The sequence below is a fragment of the Podarcis vaucheri genome (assembly GCF_965113315.1).
Source record: "Podarcis vaucheri genome assembly, chromosome: 1".
NCBI classification, from domain to species: domain Eukaryota; kingdom Metazoa; phylum Chordata; class Lepidosauria; order Squamata; family Lacertidae; genus Podarcis; species Podarcis vaucheri.
In genome coordinates, this window is record NC_138759.1 from 23,543,664 (window position 1) to 23,561,370 (window position 17,707).

General features: G+C 43.8%; 1 protein-coding gene across 3 annotated transcripts in view; it reads right to left on the bottom strand.

Moving 5' to 3' along the window:
- RIN3 (Ras and Rab interactor 3) overlaps window positions 1-17,707 on the bottom strand; it is a 78,492-nt gene that overhangs the window by 17,825 nt on the left and 42,960 nt on the right. For all 3 annotated transcript variants that reach the window (XM_082232563.1, XM_082232564.1, XM_082232565.1), the window contains 4 exons: window positions 16,826-16,898; window positions 13,426-13,517; window positions 8,309-9,793; window positions 5,111-5,419 (listed from right to left, as the gene is read on the bottom strand). In XM_082232563.1, coding sequence (XP_082088689.1) covers window positions 5,111-5,419; window positions 8,309-9,793; window positions 13,426-13,517; window positions 16,826-16,898 — 1,959 coding nt within the window. The remainder of the gene's footprint in view (window positions 1-5,110; window positions 5,420-8,308; window positions 9,794-13,425; window positions 13,518-16,825; window positions 16,899-17,707) is intronic.

Genomic DNA, 17,707 nt, shown 5'->3' on the forward strand with positions numbered 1-17,707 from the left:
ACCTGGCATTCTACAAGCATTTTTACACCTGAGTTCAACTGGGGTGGTGGTGGTTTTGTGGTTTTGGTAATGTGCCTGTAAAATCAATGAAGGGGAAAAATCCCATTTACATCATAACTATCTCTCATTCTCTTTTCCACATCCACATTAGCTATGATCAGAAATTAGCATAAATAGTGAAAGACAGCTTCAGAGGCAATTTAAGCCTCACGTACGAAAACTGCAAAAAGAAATATCCTCTTCTGCTACAGAAATGGAAGAGGCAAATGACCAAACAACAAAAGCAAGACTTTATTCATCCCTTTGCAGTGGAACTGCATGAAGCAGTTCCTAGCTTGGCGAAGACCAGAGTGGCTTCATGGGTGAAATCCATAAAGGCCCAGCACGCTAAATACGATCCTTACAAAGTGACAATGTGGGTGAGCATGAAAAAAATGGAGCCCTATGCAGGACACTCAGTAAGCAGGCTAGTTAAGTGGCATCCAATATCGATATCTATTGATTCCCAAACTCGCCCCTGCCCCTGCCAGACTGCTTGAAAATTGCTAAGGGTCTTGATGGACCACTTAGCTCCCTGCACCCTGCTGTAGCAACTGTAATGCACTGTGCAAGATGCATTATGATTTCTAATTGTGTTTGTATTGCTTCTTTTATTTCTTGTGCATTGTATTTTGTAGTGCTCTACAAAATTCAGACTGCAATACAACAGAATACCATGCTAAAAATAAGAGAGGCCATTAAAATGCAGGTTACAAATCATCAGTATGAATACTGAATGCAATGGACATGCCGTTTCCCGTTTCCAACCACGAATTCACAGAAACACCACTGGCCACCATTTGGGAACCCCTGCTAAAATGGTCCAAAATGTGAGCTGGGCTTTGAGAATGTGGGTTCGGTTCCATTTGTGAGCTTGGCAAGGCATTCCCATTTTTGGGAGGTTCAGGAAACAGTAAGAGTAAGAGAGAAAAATGTCAAGTTATTTATTACTTGTGCAAATATTTAGTACAGGCAGCGAATGTTTTAGGTGCATCCGATATGTGCGCAACTTTGTACACACACATCTCGCCGAACCTGGAAATGACCCGAAAATGTCACAAAAAGGGTTGGGGCAGGGGCGTAACTGGTGTTTGCAGGCTTTTTCAATGGCGTTTCAAATATAAACATTTTCACTTAAACGTATGGTACCTCGGAATGTAGCCCCCGCATAAATGGGGAGTTGTCTATACTGGTGGATCAATCATGGGTTCATTTTAGTGATGTGCTGTAAAAATGTTGGGTCCAGCATCATAAGACCAGAGGCTAAAGACCCATCAAGCCCCGCATCTTGTCCTCACAGTGGCCTCTGGCAAGTCTGCAAGCAAGATCGGAGTGTGAGAGCACTCTCTCTTCCTGCAGCTCCCAGCAACTGGCATTTTCCTCTGAAAATTTGTCCTCCAGAGGAAGAACTGGAACCACAGGGCGGAAGTTGCAGGGAAGCAGATTTCACCTTGAGCACCAAGAGAAACTTCCTAACACTAAGTGCTTCTCAAAAGCAGATAAGGATGTCTTCAGCTCTCCTTTGCTGGAGGCACTTAAAGCAGAAGTTGGACATCTGTCAGGGATGCTGTAGCTGTAGCCTGGACTGTGCACCTAGCCTTGATTATAGCAGATGGCCTCTAAGATCCCTTTTAACTCTATGATTCTATTCCTCCAGTTCTTTTGAAAAACCTACCAAATGTTTATAAACCAACATTTTGGAATCATAGAATCATAGAATCATAGTGTTGGAAGAGACCACAAGGGCCATCGAGTCCAACCCCCTGCCAAGCAGGAAACACCATCAGAGCACTCCTGACATATGGTTGTCAAGCCTCTGCTTAAAAACCTCCAAAGAAGGAGACTCCACCACACTCCTTGGCAGCAAATTCCACTGTCGAACAGCTCTTACTGTCAGGATTTTATATGGAAAATGCTTGGAATGCATGCAAGATTTCAATATTTTCTGTTTTTACAGAGGGAGGGAGAGAGAGAGGGAAGAAAGAGAGAAAGAGAAAAATTCTGCGCAGACTCAATTGTCTCCTTTACATTCATCCCCTGGCTCACACGACAGAGCTCAGAAACAGCCAGAGGTCCTTCAACGGCTGCTTCAATGACATTGGAAACAGTCTCACTTGTTCAAGGTAGAATTGCCTTATTCCAAATCCAGCTTGCCTCCCCCATTTATTTCTATTTTTCAATGACATGAAACATTTGTTTCATAAATATCTATAAGAGGCTTAAAAATAAGCCCTCTCCAGTGCTACAGGCCCCCATGCTATTACAGTCTAGGGAAACTATCTGCAGCATCAGCCTCTGGTTGGGCTCCAGCGCTTGGACAAAAATTGGTATTAAATAATTGAATGCAGAGTTAAAAGGAATTGGAACCCTGCCCAGACCTTCATAAAGGAATGAAGGCTCTGCCCATGGGTTTGCTTCTCCCTTGGTTCCATGGCACAATAAGGCAATCCATCAATCAATCAATCATTTGTGGGGGAGGAGACTCTTGAGAGTCCCATGGACTGCAGGAAGATCAAACCTATCCATTCTGAAGAAAATCAGCCCTGAGTGCTCACTGGAAGGACAGATCCTGAAGCTGAGGCTCCAATACTTTGGCCACCTCATGAGAAGAGAAGACTCCCTGGAAAAGACCCTGGTGTTGGGAAAGATGGAGGGTCCAAGGAGAAAGGGATGACAGAGGACAAGATGGCTGGACAGTGTTCTTGAAGCTACCAGCATGAGTTTGACCAAACTGCGGGAGGCAGTGGAAGACAGGAGTGCCTGGCGTGCTCTGGTCCATGGGGTCATGAAGAGTCAGACACGACTAAACGATTAAACAACAGACCACTCCTATTCATGGATCTCAAAACACTTTACAAGCATCTTTAAGCAAATCATTCGGACATCACCCTATCCAGGGAGTGCACTAGCCCTACAGAAATTCAAGCTGCAATCCTATACAAATACTTACCTAGGTGTAAGTATCATTGAACTCTGAGCAGACATGTAGAGCTCAAATCCCCACTCAGCCATGAACCTCACTGCATCCTTAGCATACTTTGCAAGTGTCCTGGAAAAACTGGGACATCCCGATTTTTTATCATGAGAGAACGGCAGCCATTTTGGCTGCCATGATCTTGCACGATTTCCCTTGGGAAAATGCATTTTCTGGGGCCACAATCTTGTGTGGTACCCCAAAACACGCATTGGGTGTTTTGGGTGTGCCTAAAAATAAAACACTTTTTTCGGTGGTGGGGAAGCTGCAGCACAAAATTGCATGAGATCATGGCAACCCAAATGGCCACTGTGTTCTTGTGATAAAAAATGGGAAGATGGTGTGGGGTCTCAGGAAAAGCCACAGAGGCATGTTTTTGCCCTGTTTTTTGGTTAGCTCAGGCATAGGCAAACTCGGCCCTCCAGATGTTTTGGGACTACAACTCCCATCATCCCTGACCACTGGTCCTGTTAGCTAGGGATGATGGGAGTTGTGGTCCCAAAACATCTGGAGGGCTGAGTTTGCCTATGCCTGGGTTAGCCTAACTGATGCCATTTTGCTTCTGTAAAAAAAACTGCCTGCTTTTGAATTTAGGAGGGTGAGCCACAAATATGTGAAGACCAGATAACATTGCTAGGCGATTTTCAGGAAAACCTCCCTCTGCCAGGCAGCTCTCTCCTTCAAGGTCTCCAGGCAGGGTGTCCTATTTCGATCAGCGCAAGGACCCTCGAAAGGGGGAAAGGGAGAGGGGATGCCTATAAAAAGTATGAACAAAGGCTCTTGGGGGTGGCTTCACCATCATAGTGGCGAGTGTGGCTTGCCCACTCTGTTTTACTCAGCTGAATAAAAGAGTGGTTATGGGAATATCCTCTGTCTATGGCATTTATTGGCCCTTCAGTGACCAAGGCAGCTTGGGCCTGATTAACGGACCCCAACATTGGTATCTGGGAAGATGGTGTCCTGGATTTGGGCTTCAAAGTGTTGGAGGGTATGCATTAAGCCAGACATCATTACTCAGTCTAACCTACATCACAGGACTGCTGCAAGGATAAAACAGGGGGAAGGAGAACCATGTAAACAGACTGAGCAACTTGGAGGGAATGTGGGGTATAAAGCACATCATCACCATCTCTGGGCTCCCAATGTCTTCAGCTGAATATGTACACAAAGGCACTCATAGAGACATAGCTGCCTATCTCCTTAATCTCACAGTTGCATTTCCTGTGCTAGGCCTATTCTTCCCGGTCTTATTGTATTCCAGTCTTCTGTCAGTACAGTATTACTACATTCTTTGCAAAAAGAAAGATATTCCCTGCCCTACCTGGGCTGCTGTGATTTTTTAAAAGAGCTCAAACCAGGGAGCACACAAGGTCTCTCTTTCCATAGAAATACAGTCACCAATAACAGCCACAGAGAAGGGAATAGCACCGCAGGAAAACACTGAATTCACCCTTCCCCCAGCCTGGTGTCCTCCCCCTGTTTTGGAGTAAAAATCGCATCACCCCCAGCCATTGGCTTTGCTGGATGGGGATGATGGGAGTTGTAGTTCAAAACACCCGGGGAAGGCCAGCTTAATCCAACACAACTGGGGTCCCAACATGTTTTGACAAAATGCCTTCCTTACACACAATATTCTTGAATGCTTTCATTGCTTGCTTCTGAAGGTGCTGCTTGCCACCACCCTAATTCCTGTAACTGCCCCTGCTGTGCTGAATGAAACTATTTCCTGGGCCTGACCAAATATCTCTTTTGTGCTTTGGTCTCCATTAACAAACACCGCCAGAAGCTTTAGCAGTGGCTTCAGACAAGCTATGACATGCTTAGCAATACAGTTCAGAACTAGTTGTCATACTGTGTGCACACATTATACCTTGAAAGTTTGAAGCACATTTCCCCCTTCAAAAAATTCAGGGCCCTGCGTTTGTTGCTGGGAACTGTAGCTTTGTGAGGGGCAAACTACACTGCTCAGAATTCTTGGGAGCTGGGGTGGGTAAAATGTGCTTCGAATGTGTCATTTTGCATCTAGTCGGATTTTCTGTAATTCAGAATATATATATCTATAGCAAGAGAAGGAGCTTTAGGAGGGTTGTACAGTACCTTGGTTTCCCTGAGTCATAGAGTCGTAGATGAGTTTGCAGGACTTCAGTAGGATGCTAATCTTTTTCTCTGGAGAGTAGGCCTTGTGCATGGTTGTGAATTTGTGCAGTATTTTCTCCAGCAATGTGGATTCAGGCACACTGGTGGTGACTCCCAAGTCAGTGGTCGTCGTGTTTTGTATGACTTGCTGGTTTTCTTTCAGGAGCTTGAAGGATCCATCTTTGCTGTGGATTTCCCGTAGATAGGTATTGATGGCGTCTTTTAAAGGCTTCAAGACGCACTTGTGCAAAGCTGACTCGACAATCACCTCTGGAGTTGGGAAGCGGAGTGGGGAAACATAAGATAGAAAAGGAATATGTGAGAAATCAGCATCTTAAAGCCAGCCTGGATAGACATTCATGCAACTTACCCTCAGTATGTATTTTGTTCTACCTGTCCAGTCATACTACCAAAAGGTATGAAAATATTGACAAAAATATTTAACCTTAGTAGTTCTTAATCACTTTTACCCTGCCCCTGTGCATATTAATGAAAATTCCTTCTGGAATTTATAGTCAAATTTGAGAGATTTCGTTTTGGTGACTCCGTGTTAAAATAAAATTAGCACATTGTAACTATTGTTGTTGTTGACTAAAGTGCTTCCTTCCTTAAGAATATGACCATCCTTTTGCCCTGGAAATTTGGAAGCTCTGACCTTGACCCTCATAAGCCTCAATACACTTGCTACTTAGAGCACCATTTATTGGAAAGGCAGCATACATATTTAACAAATAAAAATATGGTTTTGGGGTCTAGTCTAGCCAGTTCATAGAGATCTCTGGCTAGGCCTAACATAACGGAAGCAACTGCTATTTTTTAACTGTAAGTTTTTATATTGTTGCTTTTTAATTGTAGCCCACCCTGGGGCCTTAGGGTGAAGGGTAGACAATAAATTAAATAATTATAATAATGTCTCTTGGTTTTGACCCAACAAACCACTGCCATTTTGAACAGCATCCAAATGGAATCCGGCCCCCAGACTGGGAACATGGAAGCGGACTTTTTCATTAGTGGCACCAGTGTTGTGGAATGCTTTTCCTGCAGAAAAACAAGAGGCTTCCTCCGTATTGGCATTCCGTCGATCCTTGAAAACACACCTGTTTAGGCAAACGTTCACGCGAACGTCTTGATCCAACTGTTTTAATTGCTTTTTAAACTATGTAATTGTTATGCTTTTTGACAGGTTTGTTTTATTGTATATTTTAAATATGGCTATTTTAATGTTTTGATGGAATTGTTTTACTGTGTATTTTAATTATGTAAGAATTTTGTAATTGATTATATGCTTGTAAATCACTTAGAAGCCAATATGGCATGCAAACAACAACAGGAACAGGAACAGAAACAGGAAAAATCCATGAATGTCTTCAACAAGTTTTACCCATAATGTATGACCAAAGGCAAAGATGAATCTAGCAAAGTGAACTGCTGGGAAAAGGGAAGGAGGAGGAGAAGAAGGAACTAGGCTATTGAGGAGTGAATTTCTGTTATTTGGATGAAATATGTTCACAGCATGGATAAAGGATTTTTAGCAATAGGTGCTGAGGGAAGAATGGATTTTGGAAATGTTAGGGAAGAAAAATCACATTGTGGAACTGGGTCTGGATGTGAAGGGGAAAGTGAGGCAGAAGATAATCCCAATTTGGCATGCTCAGGATAAAAGAAATGGAATTTCTCAATGTGAATTTAAATAAAATGACAGGCACAATTTCGCTGTGTTCAGCTGGAAAGGGGAGAGGACATCCAGGAAGAAGTGTTGACAACGTGTAGAAAGTTGGCCTACCAGGATTGATGAAAGTTGCAGCAACTTTTTGAAAATTTCATTTCCGTATAAGGCTAGATGGTGGTTGTTTTGACTTCTACAGCTCTGCTGAATGCAATTCTCGGCAATGCTGGAACTGATTACATCCAGCCGCATGAAACTGCACATTCTTTAGTTCGGGCCACTCTTGTTCATGGCCTTCTGAGGCTATTGCCCAACTCTTGCTTAACATCCAGCAAGTGAACAAAAACACCCAAAGAAACGCCTTTCCATCAAACTTGCAAAAGCACAGCAAATTGCATCACGCCTGTCCTGTTGTCACCTCTGCAGGGCCTATAACCCAAGCACACTCAACTCTGTGTTGGATTCTGGCCAGGGTATCTGTGATAGCTGGAAGAGCAGGACCACAGGAGTAAGCTCTGAAACCCATGAAATACACCTAGAATCATAGACTTGGAAGGGACCACGAGGGTCATCTAGTCCAACCCCCTACAATGCAGGAATCTTTTTGCCCAAAGTGGGACTTCAATCCATGACCCTGACATTAAGTCTCGCTTTACTGGCTGAGCAGAAGAGCTCTTATATGAGGGCCGTGAATTAAGTTTCTCCTTCCACCAGAGATCCAACTCAACCTGTTGACTCTAAGGCTGGGCTGTGGCCAGAACATACCCATGGCCAAATTTCATCTGGCCTGCGGCATCGGTCCACTCTGGTGCCTTTGCCTGTTCAGTCTGACTGAAGCAAAAGGGGATAGAGCAATCCTTGACTCTGCCAAGACTCAGCTTGATTTCTTTGCTGAATATGTAGAAAGGAGCTTCACACACGTGCGGCACAGAAATGTTGCAGGTGATGGTGAAGGTGCCCTCCAGTTGTTTTGGATGGCAGTGCTAGCTGGGGATGATGGGAGTTGTAGTCCAAAGCAGCTGGAAGGTACCTGGTTCAGGAAGGCTGGGATAGAGTTTCTAGTGTTGTGATGCAATGGATGGTGTTTTAAGCACTGAAGCTTGTTCTATGGCCTGGGGATAAGTGATAAAATGGGATAGCCTCAAGCATTCCAGTCTGAATGTGGGAAGAAGGGTGGGTTACAAACATAATCACTAAATAAAAAGCCTGAGAGCTCTGTCAGTGCTTTGGTAATCTGCTCTTTGGTGGTGTTTCTGCATCTAGACTCCATTATATTTTAAAAATGTCATAGACGTGGGAAAAAAGAGTAAATAAACCTGTAAATAACCATAGATGTCTGTGGTCCAGCAAATGCCAATGGCTGACAGATACAACTATTTTATTGTGTCAGTTCTCCTGATAATGTGTTATTTTGATGCATCATGTTATCACCTTGATTTGCCTCTCGAGGAAGCCATGCACTCAGAAGAAGAATAGAAAACGGAAGCTCTTACCTAGTTGCTCATCCGTGTGAACAGCCTGGTCCATAAAGGTTTTTATCTCCCTGCTTTGTACTAAGTAGCTCTTCAGCTGGGTCATCATTAAGCGGATCTCTTGCAGCATCTCAGTGCTGGAGCTCTGCCTCGCCATCATCTCCAGGCTGTATACTTTATAGTCCTGCACCAAGCGGCCAAAGTAAGAGTCTTTGTCCTGGGCCAGCTCCACAATCTTCTTCTGGAGCTTTCGGTCAGCGGACAGGAAAGCAGTGAAGACATTGCTCAGGCTGACCATGGACAGGCGGTTCTTGGCCCTGCCTAATATCATGGAACGGGTCTTCTTCACCGACGGGCTGGTCACCAGCTCTAGCTCATCCTCAGTGCTGCTGGTGGAATAGGAGTCTGGCTCAGAGGCTGGTGCCTGAGCCCCCACGTTGCTTACTGGGCTGTCCAGTGAGTCATGAGAACTTTCAAGATCTGAGAAGCTAAGAGGCTGACGGGCAAATTTTGATTCCCTTTTTGCATTGGAGCAACTTTTTTTTACTGGCTTTCCCTTTCCTTTTGGAACCGGCAATTCTGAGTCTTCAGCACATACTGGTTTTGAATGGCAAGAGCTGGCGGATGACTCCTGTCGTGAGATCCTTTTCTTTCTTGGGGGTGGGATAGGAGGCCCTGCCGACTTCTCTGAGGGCTTCTTCTGCAGCTCAGCCACCAGCTGGTTCTTGGCCTCGCTGTTGGGCTCCCCCCCTTGACATGATGCTGGATCTTTCTCCGAAACCTCTTCAAACACCTCTGGGGGCTCAACAGCACATGAAATGCAACCTTCATTCCCATTGCTCCGTTTCCCCACCAGTTCTCCACCTGCTGCTGGACATTTCTCAGATTTTTCAAAGCAGCCCTTTCCAGAATATCTCTCGGATATGCACCTCCTTGGCGGAATGGAAGGAGGGATGCATTTCTTTGTGGTAAAAGAATCGCTGAGAGACAAAGACGGCTGCCCATCGTCTTCTTTGCTTTTGCTAACTTCAGTTTTCATTTCCTTTTTGTTTTTCTCCAGATCCCGAAGCTCTTCAGAAGTGGTCATGGGAGACTTTTCAGGCTGCTTCACAGCATGAAGAGGCAGAGGAGCTGGTGGCGGTGGTGGTGGCGGGCGGCGGCTGGGAGACCTCTTTGGAGGCCTTGTCACGGTGTCGCTAGTAAAAGAAGGATCTTTCCTGCAAGTCTCTAGAGAAGGAGGAAGAGGAGGAGGAGGTGGAGGAGGAGGAAGAAGAACATCCGGGGGAAACTGGTTGCTTCTCTCCTCTATAAAAATAGGATTTACAAACCACAGCCTGTCATTTCCTATTGACAGCTCAATTTCACATGAACAATTGTCCGTGCTGCTTGCAAAACACTGGGTAGTTTCCCCCTCCTTTTTCGCTTGAGCTGTGGCAAAAGCAAGACCTTTCGCAGAGTGAGGGAACTGCCCTCCCCGCCTTTGATTTAAAGCGGAGTCCCAGAAACCTGCAAAAACAAACCAACCAAAAACCATGAGAATTAAAAGAAAATAATCAAGGGCAGGGCAGGAAGAGACTGAAGTCCTTTAACTGAATTGTATTGCATAATGTTTATTGAACATATGCATTATTCTGTATTGGATAGACAGTGCTGCCTTTAAAAAGGTCAAACCAAGCAGAATCCTCATATACAATCAATAGTATTACCTGAAAATGGCTGTTTCGCCAAAAGTGCTGCTCACTGCAACATTACCCAGGGGTAGGGGTGGCAGATAGCAGCAAGGAATAGGGTGGAATTTTTCCCCAATCAGAAAACCCTGTGCAGACTGAGAACATGGTTGAGGTCAGAGGCCCAAACCAGATCTTACTGTACAATAAAAGCAGCTACATTAAACATTTTTGCTTAGACATGTGTCTAATGTTGTGTGTAGTTTCGGTCAGAGTGGGGTAAGAATGAGCTCAAAGGGTAGCTTCTGCTGTACACAAGAGCTGGAGGGTTTGTCCTATAAAACCATAGCAGCGTGCATGCAAGCAAACACACACACACACACACACACCCACCCACCCACGAGTAACATAGTGTGTTTGTGTACCAGCTAAAGAAATATAGCCATTGATCAAGTGAGTTACCTTTTGCAAAACAGTAACCCCTGTGTTATCGAAGGGAAAGTGCCACTTTTTCCAAAGTACAAAATACTATGCTTTGAGTGCTGATGAAAAGAAACATTTAGATGTCACCTTGAATAAGTTTTTTGTCTTCCTCAGTATACTATAACTGATAGAACATTTAGGCTAGAGAAAATGTAGTTTGACGAAGTATGGAAATTGCATGCTCTACTTTGTGTTCTATTTTCAGAGAAAATGTCTTGGATAAGGTTCCCATTTCTTGTATATGGAAACTTTAAAAAGGGAGATGTGTAAAATACTTACTAGATTCAGTCCTGTATTTTGAATAGTATAATAAAGGTAAAGGTAAAGGACCTCTGGACGGTTAAGTCCAGTCAAAGGTGAGTATGGGGTTGGCGCTGTGGTCTAAACCACTGAGCCTCTTGGGCTTGCTGATCAGAAGGTCAGTGGTTTGAATCCCTGCAACAGAGAGAGCTCCCATTGCTGTGTCCCAGCTTCTGCCAACCTAGCAGTTCGAAAGCACGCCAGTGCAAGTAGATAGATAGGTACCGCTGCGACGGGAAGGTAAACGGCGTTTCCATGCACTCTGGCTTACGTTATGGTGTTCTGTTGCACCAGAAGCGGTTTAGGCATGCTGGCCACATGACCCGGAAAGCTGTCTGCAGACAAAAGTGAGATGAGCACCACAACTCTATCGTCGCCTTTGACTGGACTTAACCGTTCAGGGGTCCTTTACCTTTACCTTTACTGTACAATGGACACGGAAACCATTGACAATTTTTGTTGTGGTGATGTCTCGGAAGGTGATGCAAATTATACTTGTTAATGAGTTGTTTTATTTACATAGCAGAACCAACCTGTGTTATGCCTTTTACTAATTCTGAATTTCATTTGTGGATATTTATTTATTTATAAATCCATCTATATGCATATACCACCCAGAGTGGCTCACAACACTGTAAAACAGCAGGTGTATAAATTCTAACATAAAATGGCAATGGTGCTAACAATCTTTTAAAAAGCTATGCCATTTAAAACCGTTTACAAACATCAGTATAAATTGCCACCCTAAGGGCATAACCGTCTATACTAAAATAACCAATTCTGAGAAAACCTTTAAGAGAATGTGAGTCAAAAGATTCATTTAAACACTGGCAATGTTGAGGCCACACACACTTCTGTGGGGAGGGAGTTCCAGAATCCGGGGGCCATGCCAGAAAAGTCCCTCTCTCTTGTGCCAGCCAAATCAACTTGGCATGCCATGAGGATATGAGCAGAGTCTCAGAGGCAGATCTTAATAGGTCTGTATTGGTGTAGGTGGCCATTTGGCTAACATTGTCTGAAACCGTTTAAGCCTTTAAAGGTCAAAATCAGTGCTTTGAATTGGGTCCAGAAATGCACCTGCAGCCAGTGAACAGTATTGGTGTATATGTGCTCCAATTGTCATGTGCACTGGCAGATGAGGAACAGCATTCTGTACCAGTAAAGGTTTCCCGGTCTGTCTTCCAAGGCAGCCTCAAGTAGAGTGCATTACAATTGTCTATCCTCAACATGGATTACTGAGCCAAGGTTTGATCTTTCTAAATAGGGTTGTAGCTGGCATACTAATCTTAGCAAATATAGGGCAATTCTAGCCATAGGCTCCCCTCAGATAGGGCCAAGTCCAAGTGGACCCCCAAACCAGAAACCTGGTTCTTGCGGGGAAGTGGAACCCCAACCAAACCCAGCTGTACCCTCTTCTCCAGATAAGCAAATCTCCCTCTTTACCCTGCTGAACACCTATGTCTGGTCTGGATTAAATCATTCATTTTTTTAAATAGTCTGTAATTTTATATTTGGGGGTCCCACAGAAGATGGACTTTGTTCCCCCTACCAAAGTCTAGGCACAGATTGACAAACAAAAGAAGTCTTAATTCCATCCTGAAGTAGAGATCCAGAAATTATCGTGCAAGAGCATTTGCATATAAAGTAGCATTAAACAAATACTGTTGCAGAGATATGGTTTGTGCCTAGGGCTGTGTGCATATATCTCAGAAGTGTCAGAATGAAACGGGGAATTCCTCCTCCTAAGACAGGCATGATTCTGAGGGAAGTGGAAATAAGCATTGTAGATTACGAAATCTTTCCTTTTGGAAAAGAAAACTCTGGTTTGCTACCTGCCATCACCTCCTCTCTGAATTGATTAGGTTTTTTTTACTAAGGAGCCTAAGGAGCACAATACAGTGTATAACTTCTATGTGTCCTAGAAATAATTTCAAGTGCTCAAAGGTCATTTTGGATGTTAATTCAGTAACCCTGACAACAATCTTGTAGGCCAGGCCAGTCTCATAGGATGTTGCGGCCAGTCTATCTGCAAAAATGCGGCTCAGATTAAATTTGAACCAAGTATTTCCAGCTGATATCTTATGCTCAACCACATCACAGCAATCTTGACCAAAACAAAAGACTAGAATGCATGGGCATGCAATGAAGATGAGCGCAGGGAGATTCTGGGCAGGTAAAAGAAAGCACTTTTTCCACACACACCATAGTGAATCTATGGGACTCCCATGGCCGCCAACCTGAATGGCTGTAAAAGAGGACTGGACAAATTCACGGAGGATGAGACTATCAGTGGCTACTAGCCATGATGACTATGATCGGCCTCCCTTGTTGGAGGCATTATGCTTCTACAGAGACAGCCCACTGAGGAGGCAGGGCAAAACACCTGCCTTAGGCAAGGGAAGTATACAAGAGGCAGCACCCTACCAGCCCCATTGCTTCTGCCCCCTTGCAAAGCACTCCTCTCTCTCACCAAGGGCGGAGAAGAGGAGATACAAGGCCCTTGAGCAGGGATGACGAACAGGAATGCCTTGTGGAACACTCCCACCTCTTGCTGAGTTCGGCGAAACAAGGGAGCATTCTGGCATGTGATGGAATTGTGCATAGGACTAGAAGCCGTACATCCAAATAATGAACCCATTATTTAGGGTTTGGGGTAAGAAGTTGCTAGGGGTCTCCAACACAACTTACCTATCTCCAGACTAGAGATGGTTTCTAGATCTGTAACACTATTGGCTTCCAATATCGCTTGTGGCAGCTTTAGCGTGGAGGGAAGCAAATCTCTAGGAAGTGAAAAAGAAATGAATAAATATATTCAAAGTTGCATGTGGCTTGGTAGGGAATAAAAGCTGCTTGGTTAGTTCTGCATTATTTCATTTCTTATTCTAGACAGATGCAGTACTTCAAAATAATTTCAAAGGAAACGCATTTACAATAAGTTTATATTCTGAATCATAGAGTGGGAAGTGGCCCTCAAGCAGGGATGGGGGAGAAAGTCCACCTGTGTCCCAAGGCTCTTCAGCCACAGTTTGACATATAAGCCAGTCCTGGGTTCCTGCTACTGCTCTCCTGGACAAACCATGAGCCATAAACCATAGGGCCTTGCTTACAGCTCATGGTTTGCCCAAGAGAGCTAGTCGAGGTTTGGGCAACAACCTAGGTCAAACTTTGGCTTAGCTCAGTGTGGCACAGCAGCAAAACAACCAGGAAGGAGTTAGGGATGTCAGAGAATACCAAGGAAAACAGAAATGGAGCAGAATCTGCTGTTTGCCTATGTGCCCCATGTCCAGAACGGAAATCAACCCAGAGAACATGTAATTGATTACGTTCCATGTTTTTTCTTGACATTGAAATGACATAATGACAATGTAACTTCGGTAATTAATTTATGGAAGTTATGTCCTTTTACCACAGCCGCCAGCAAGTCGAATACCATAGCTTTGGGTGGAAAATGAACTACAGCAGAATGGAAACAGCTCTGCATGCGATAAATACAGGGCAAAGCGGAAAACAATAGCTTCTTTACCTCCTACGAGGAGTGAAACAGCCGCAAGCTCTTCTCTGGGAGCCCACACATTTGCAGTGAGCAATTATTTGGCTTAGAGTGTCGTGCGAATGAGACTCAGATCAACATAGAACAAGCCATCAGCATATTTCCTGCAGGTCAGTTGGTTGCAAAATGGCACAGGAGGGTAATCCAACTGAAGCAGGCTCTGATGTGACCTTTGCTGACCTGCATTTCTCTCCTGGGATCCTTCCCACAGGAGAGTTCATAGTACTGGTCCTGTGAGATGGCGAGGGTGGCATGGAGAGAAAGTCTGGCTCTTTTTATTGCTAACCCAAAGTCAATTATCATTCTTTTAAAAACAGCTTGGAACAGCTGAGTTTCAAATAGCTCGCTTGGCTTGTAGTTTCTCTGCACCGCAGGAAATCATTCTTTCACATGACTGGCACGAGTGCTGAGCAAACTGCCTGCCTTGACAGATCCCAGGATGGCTAAGAGATGAACTCATGATGGCCTTTCCTCTCCCCTTCAGCTACTGTTGGCCTTAACTAGGGATGAGGGAGAAACTAAGTTCAATTTTCATTTAAGGGTGAATATTCCTAATTCACGAACCCAAACACAGACGTCTTTTGAAAATTTCACTTCTCCAACTCTTGCAGTGCGGTTCTCCAGCCAAGTAATGTATACAAAAATGTACACCTTAAAGTAAAATGTGCATTAAAATGCCTGTATTGGTGAAAGAAACAATAAAAAGGCCCCCATACTGTATTAGGTAAAAAATACATTGCAAAAATGTTTGAATTAGGCAAGATGGCATACAAAAATGTACACATGGAGAAAAATCCACACTAAAATGCTGGTGAAGTTTCAGAGGGACTTAAAAAAACAACAACTGGCAAACTGGTGTGTAAATGTGGAGAACTGAGCACTGGAAAAAAGATAAACTGAGAGAAGTCACAACTGAAATATTCACCTATCCTTAGTCTTAACATTAAACACACAATCTTTTCTTTAGCAAGTACTCTCATAGGAGCAGATGGGACTTGTCAACCTGGGAAGGTAGCCCATCTAGAAGAAGGAAAACTCTGATCCTAGACCTCCACTGCCCTTTGGGATACTTTCAGGAGAAGGTAAAGCTAAGGAGTAAACCCTACACAATTCCGGGGTGGAGTCCCTAGGGTGGTTGGGTGGTGCCTTGTACCCCTCCTTCCAGCAACTCCTGCAGCCAAGCTGGTGCCAAGCATATGGCTCTGCTTTCCTTTGGGCCACATCAATCAGTAAGGCTAATGGGAAGGCCTTGTCATCTGGGCAGCCCAGGACCTCCATACACCCTGCCCAGGCTTGTGTCTTGGTGAGGTCCCTTCAGTGCTGCTAACACAGCAGTTTGACTTCACCCCCAGAGGCACACTCCATTGTCATTCGAGAAAAACAGATGATGACGACAACAACAACAACTCCCATTGACAGGCAGTTTTACTTACCACAGATATTCCCAAGGCTAGCCAGAATACTTGATTTCAGAAGACACTTAATTATTTGAAGAATTCAATTTTCCCTCGCTCCTTCCCCTACCTCCTTTCTTTTGTTCTTTTGAAAATCCATACATAAATTTGGACGTCACTTTTACTGAGTGTGTGTTAAAAATTAATTTGCCAAACAGCCTCTCCCCCACCAATTGAAAGCATTCTGTATGCCCTTGAATATTTTTAAAATCAGGACCTCCTATACCCCTGCTGCAATTTGGTCACTGAGCAATTGTACATTGTCCAAACTAAGAGGAACTCGTGCCCACACTATGTCTCCCCATTGATGTTTAGTTAGAGACTTGGGAACTGATGTCACTACGCTCAGAGTTTTTCCACCCCTTGCAAGCAGCAGCCAACAAAGTCGCACAACGGCAAGGAAACAGAAGGCAATGACATCACATGACTTAGTTGAGATTCCTTCATTGCAGAGGTTTGAACTAGATGACCCTCAGGGTCCCTTCCAACTCTACAATTCTATGATTCTATGTTATTTAGCATTTTGAAGAAGAGTGGCAGCAGCTCTGTGTTCACCGAAACATGCTATCAGCGTGGTGTACAGATATAACCAATAACAACAACAACAAATGAGAAGCTTTTTTTTCATAATTTGCCTTCTCACATTCATGCACACAAGGGAGTGAATATGCAGTGACAGTTTTCTGGTTTTGTTCAGTTGCAAAACACATTTATTTATAAAAGATTTATATGCTAACCTCTCACAAAGTATCAGGGTGGTATGCAGTGATATATAGACACACACACCATTAGACCTCAGCAGAATCATTAAATGAATGGCTCCTCAAAAAAGTTTTTAACATAGACCTGTTGGGATAAATAAGTCTTCAAGATGTCCCCACAGCCAAGAGCAAGGATGCCTGTTAAGAGATGCAAATGTTATGCAAATGTGCCCTTTTGGATTGCTGCCCTTTTTGTCCTCTCTTTTTGGCGATGCGTAAGCAATCACCCAATTTGATGGGCTATGTTGTCCTAGAATCTCCCCACTGAACATTCCCATATGTGAACAGAGACACCATAATCGGAAAACATAAATCCAACTTACCTACTGACACAGTAGAATGCAATCAGTTTGAAGATATCTTCAAACACGAGAAAGGACCCTTCCAAATACAGTACTGATTGAGAAACAAGAGAGGAAAAAAATCAGGGACTTTTCTGTATAAATCAGGAAGCTGATGAATCCTCAAGGAATGAGCACGTGAACGTTTCATATTTGAACTAGGAAGCATTGCAAAACACTCATTCACATGGCAAAATGTTAATCTAAATTTTATACATTTTTATAAGATACGGTACAGTGAAATTAGCAAGGAACAGTGAAGGAACTAAAGATATACAGTTTATTTAAAGAAATATTTCACTCTGGTTCATCTCCTAAACTCAGTTCTGCTTTCCCAGTTGTTCAGAGGCAGCATTTTAAAAACGGTTTCGTATTGTGTCAGGACCATTCCACAAGCCTAGTATCACATACAAAAGGTATTGTGGAAGTAGCTTCCTGCTATGCAATTAATTCTCAAGCCACCTAGCACCAAGAGACCAGCTTTCCACAACATATTTCATGTACTGTTCATGAATTTCTCTGAAGGGAGATGTTGGCGGAGTCGCCAAGCTGTAGGCATAGCATTGCCATCTTTCTATAGGTAAAGGATCTATGCTGAGTACACCTGAATAAGAGGAAGAAATCAATGGGAGAAGCTTCTCCCCAAAATGCACCTTCATACTGGCAAACAATTTAACCTGTTCACTTCTGCATTTTATATGACTGCTGAATTAAAGAACTAACAGGTGATAAACAGGTAATCAGGTACAGTAACTGAGTCAACCTTTCTCAAAGTGGAGGGGCTTGCTGCGGTCTCTCAATCATTTTGGTTGCCCATGGGCACCAGTTTTCTCTCATAACAAGCAAAGCATTATAGTGGTTGCA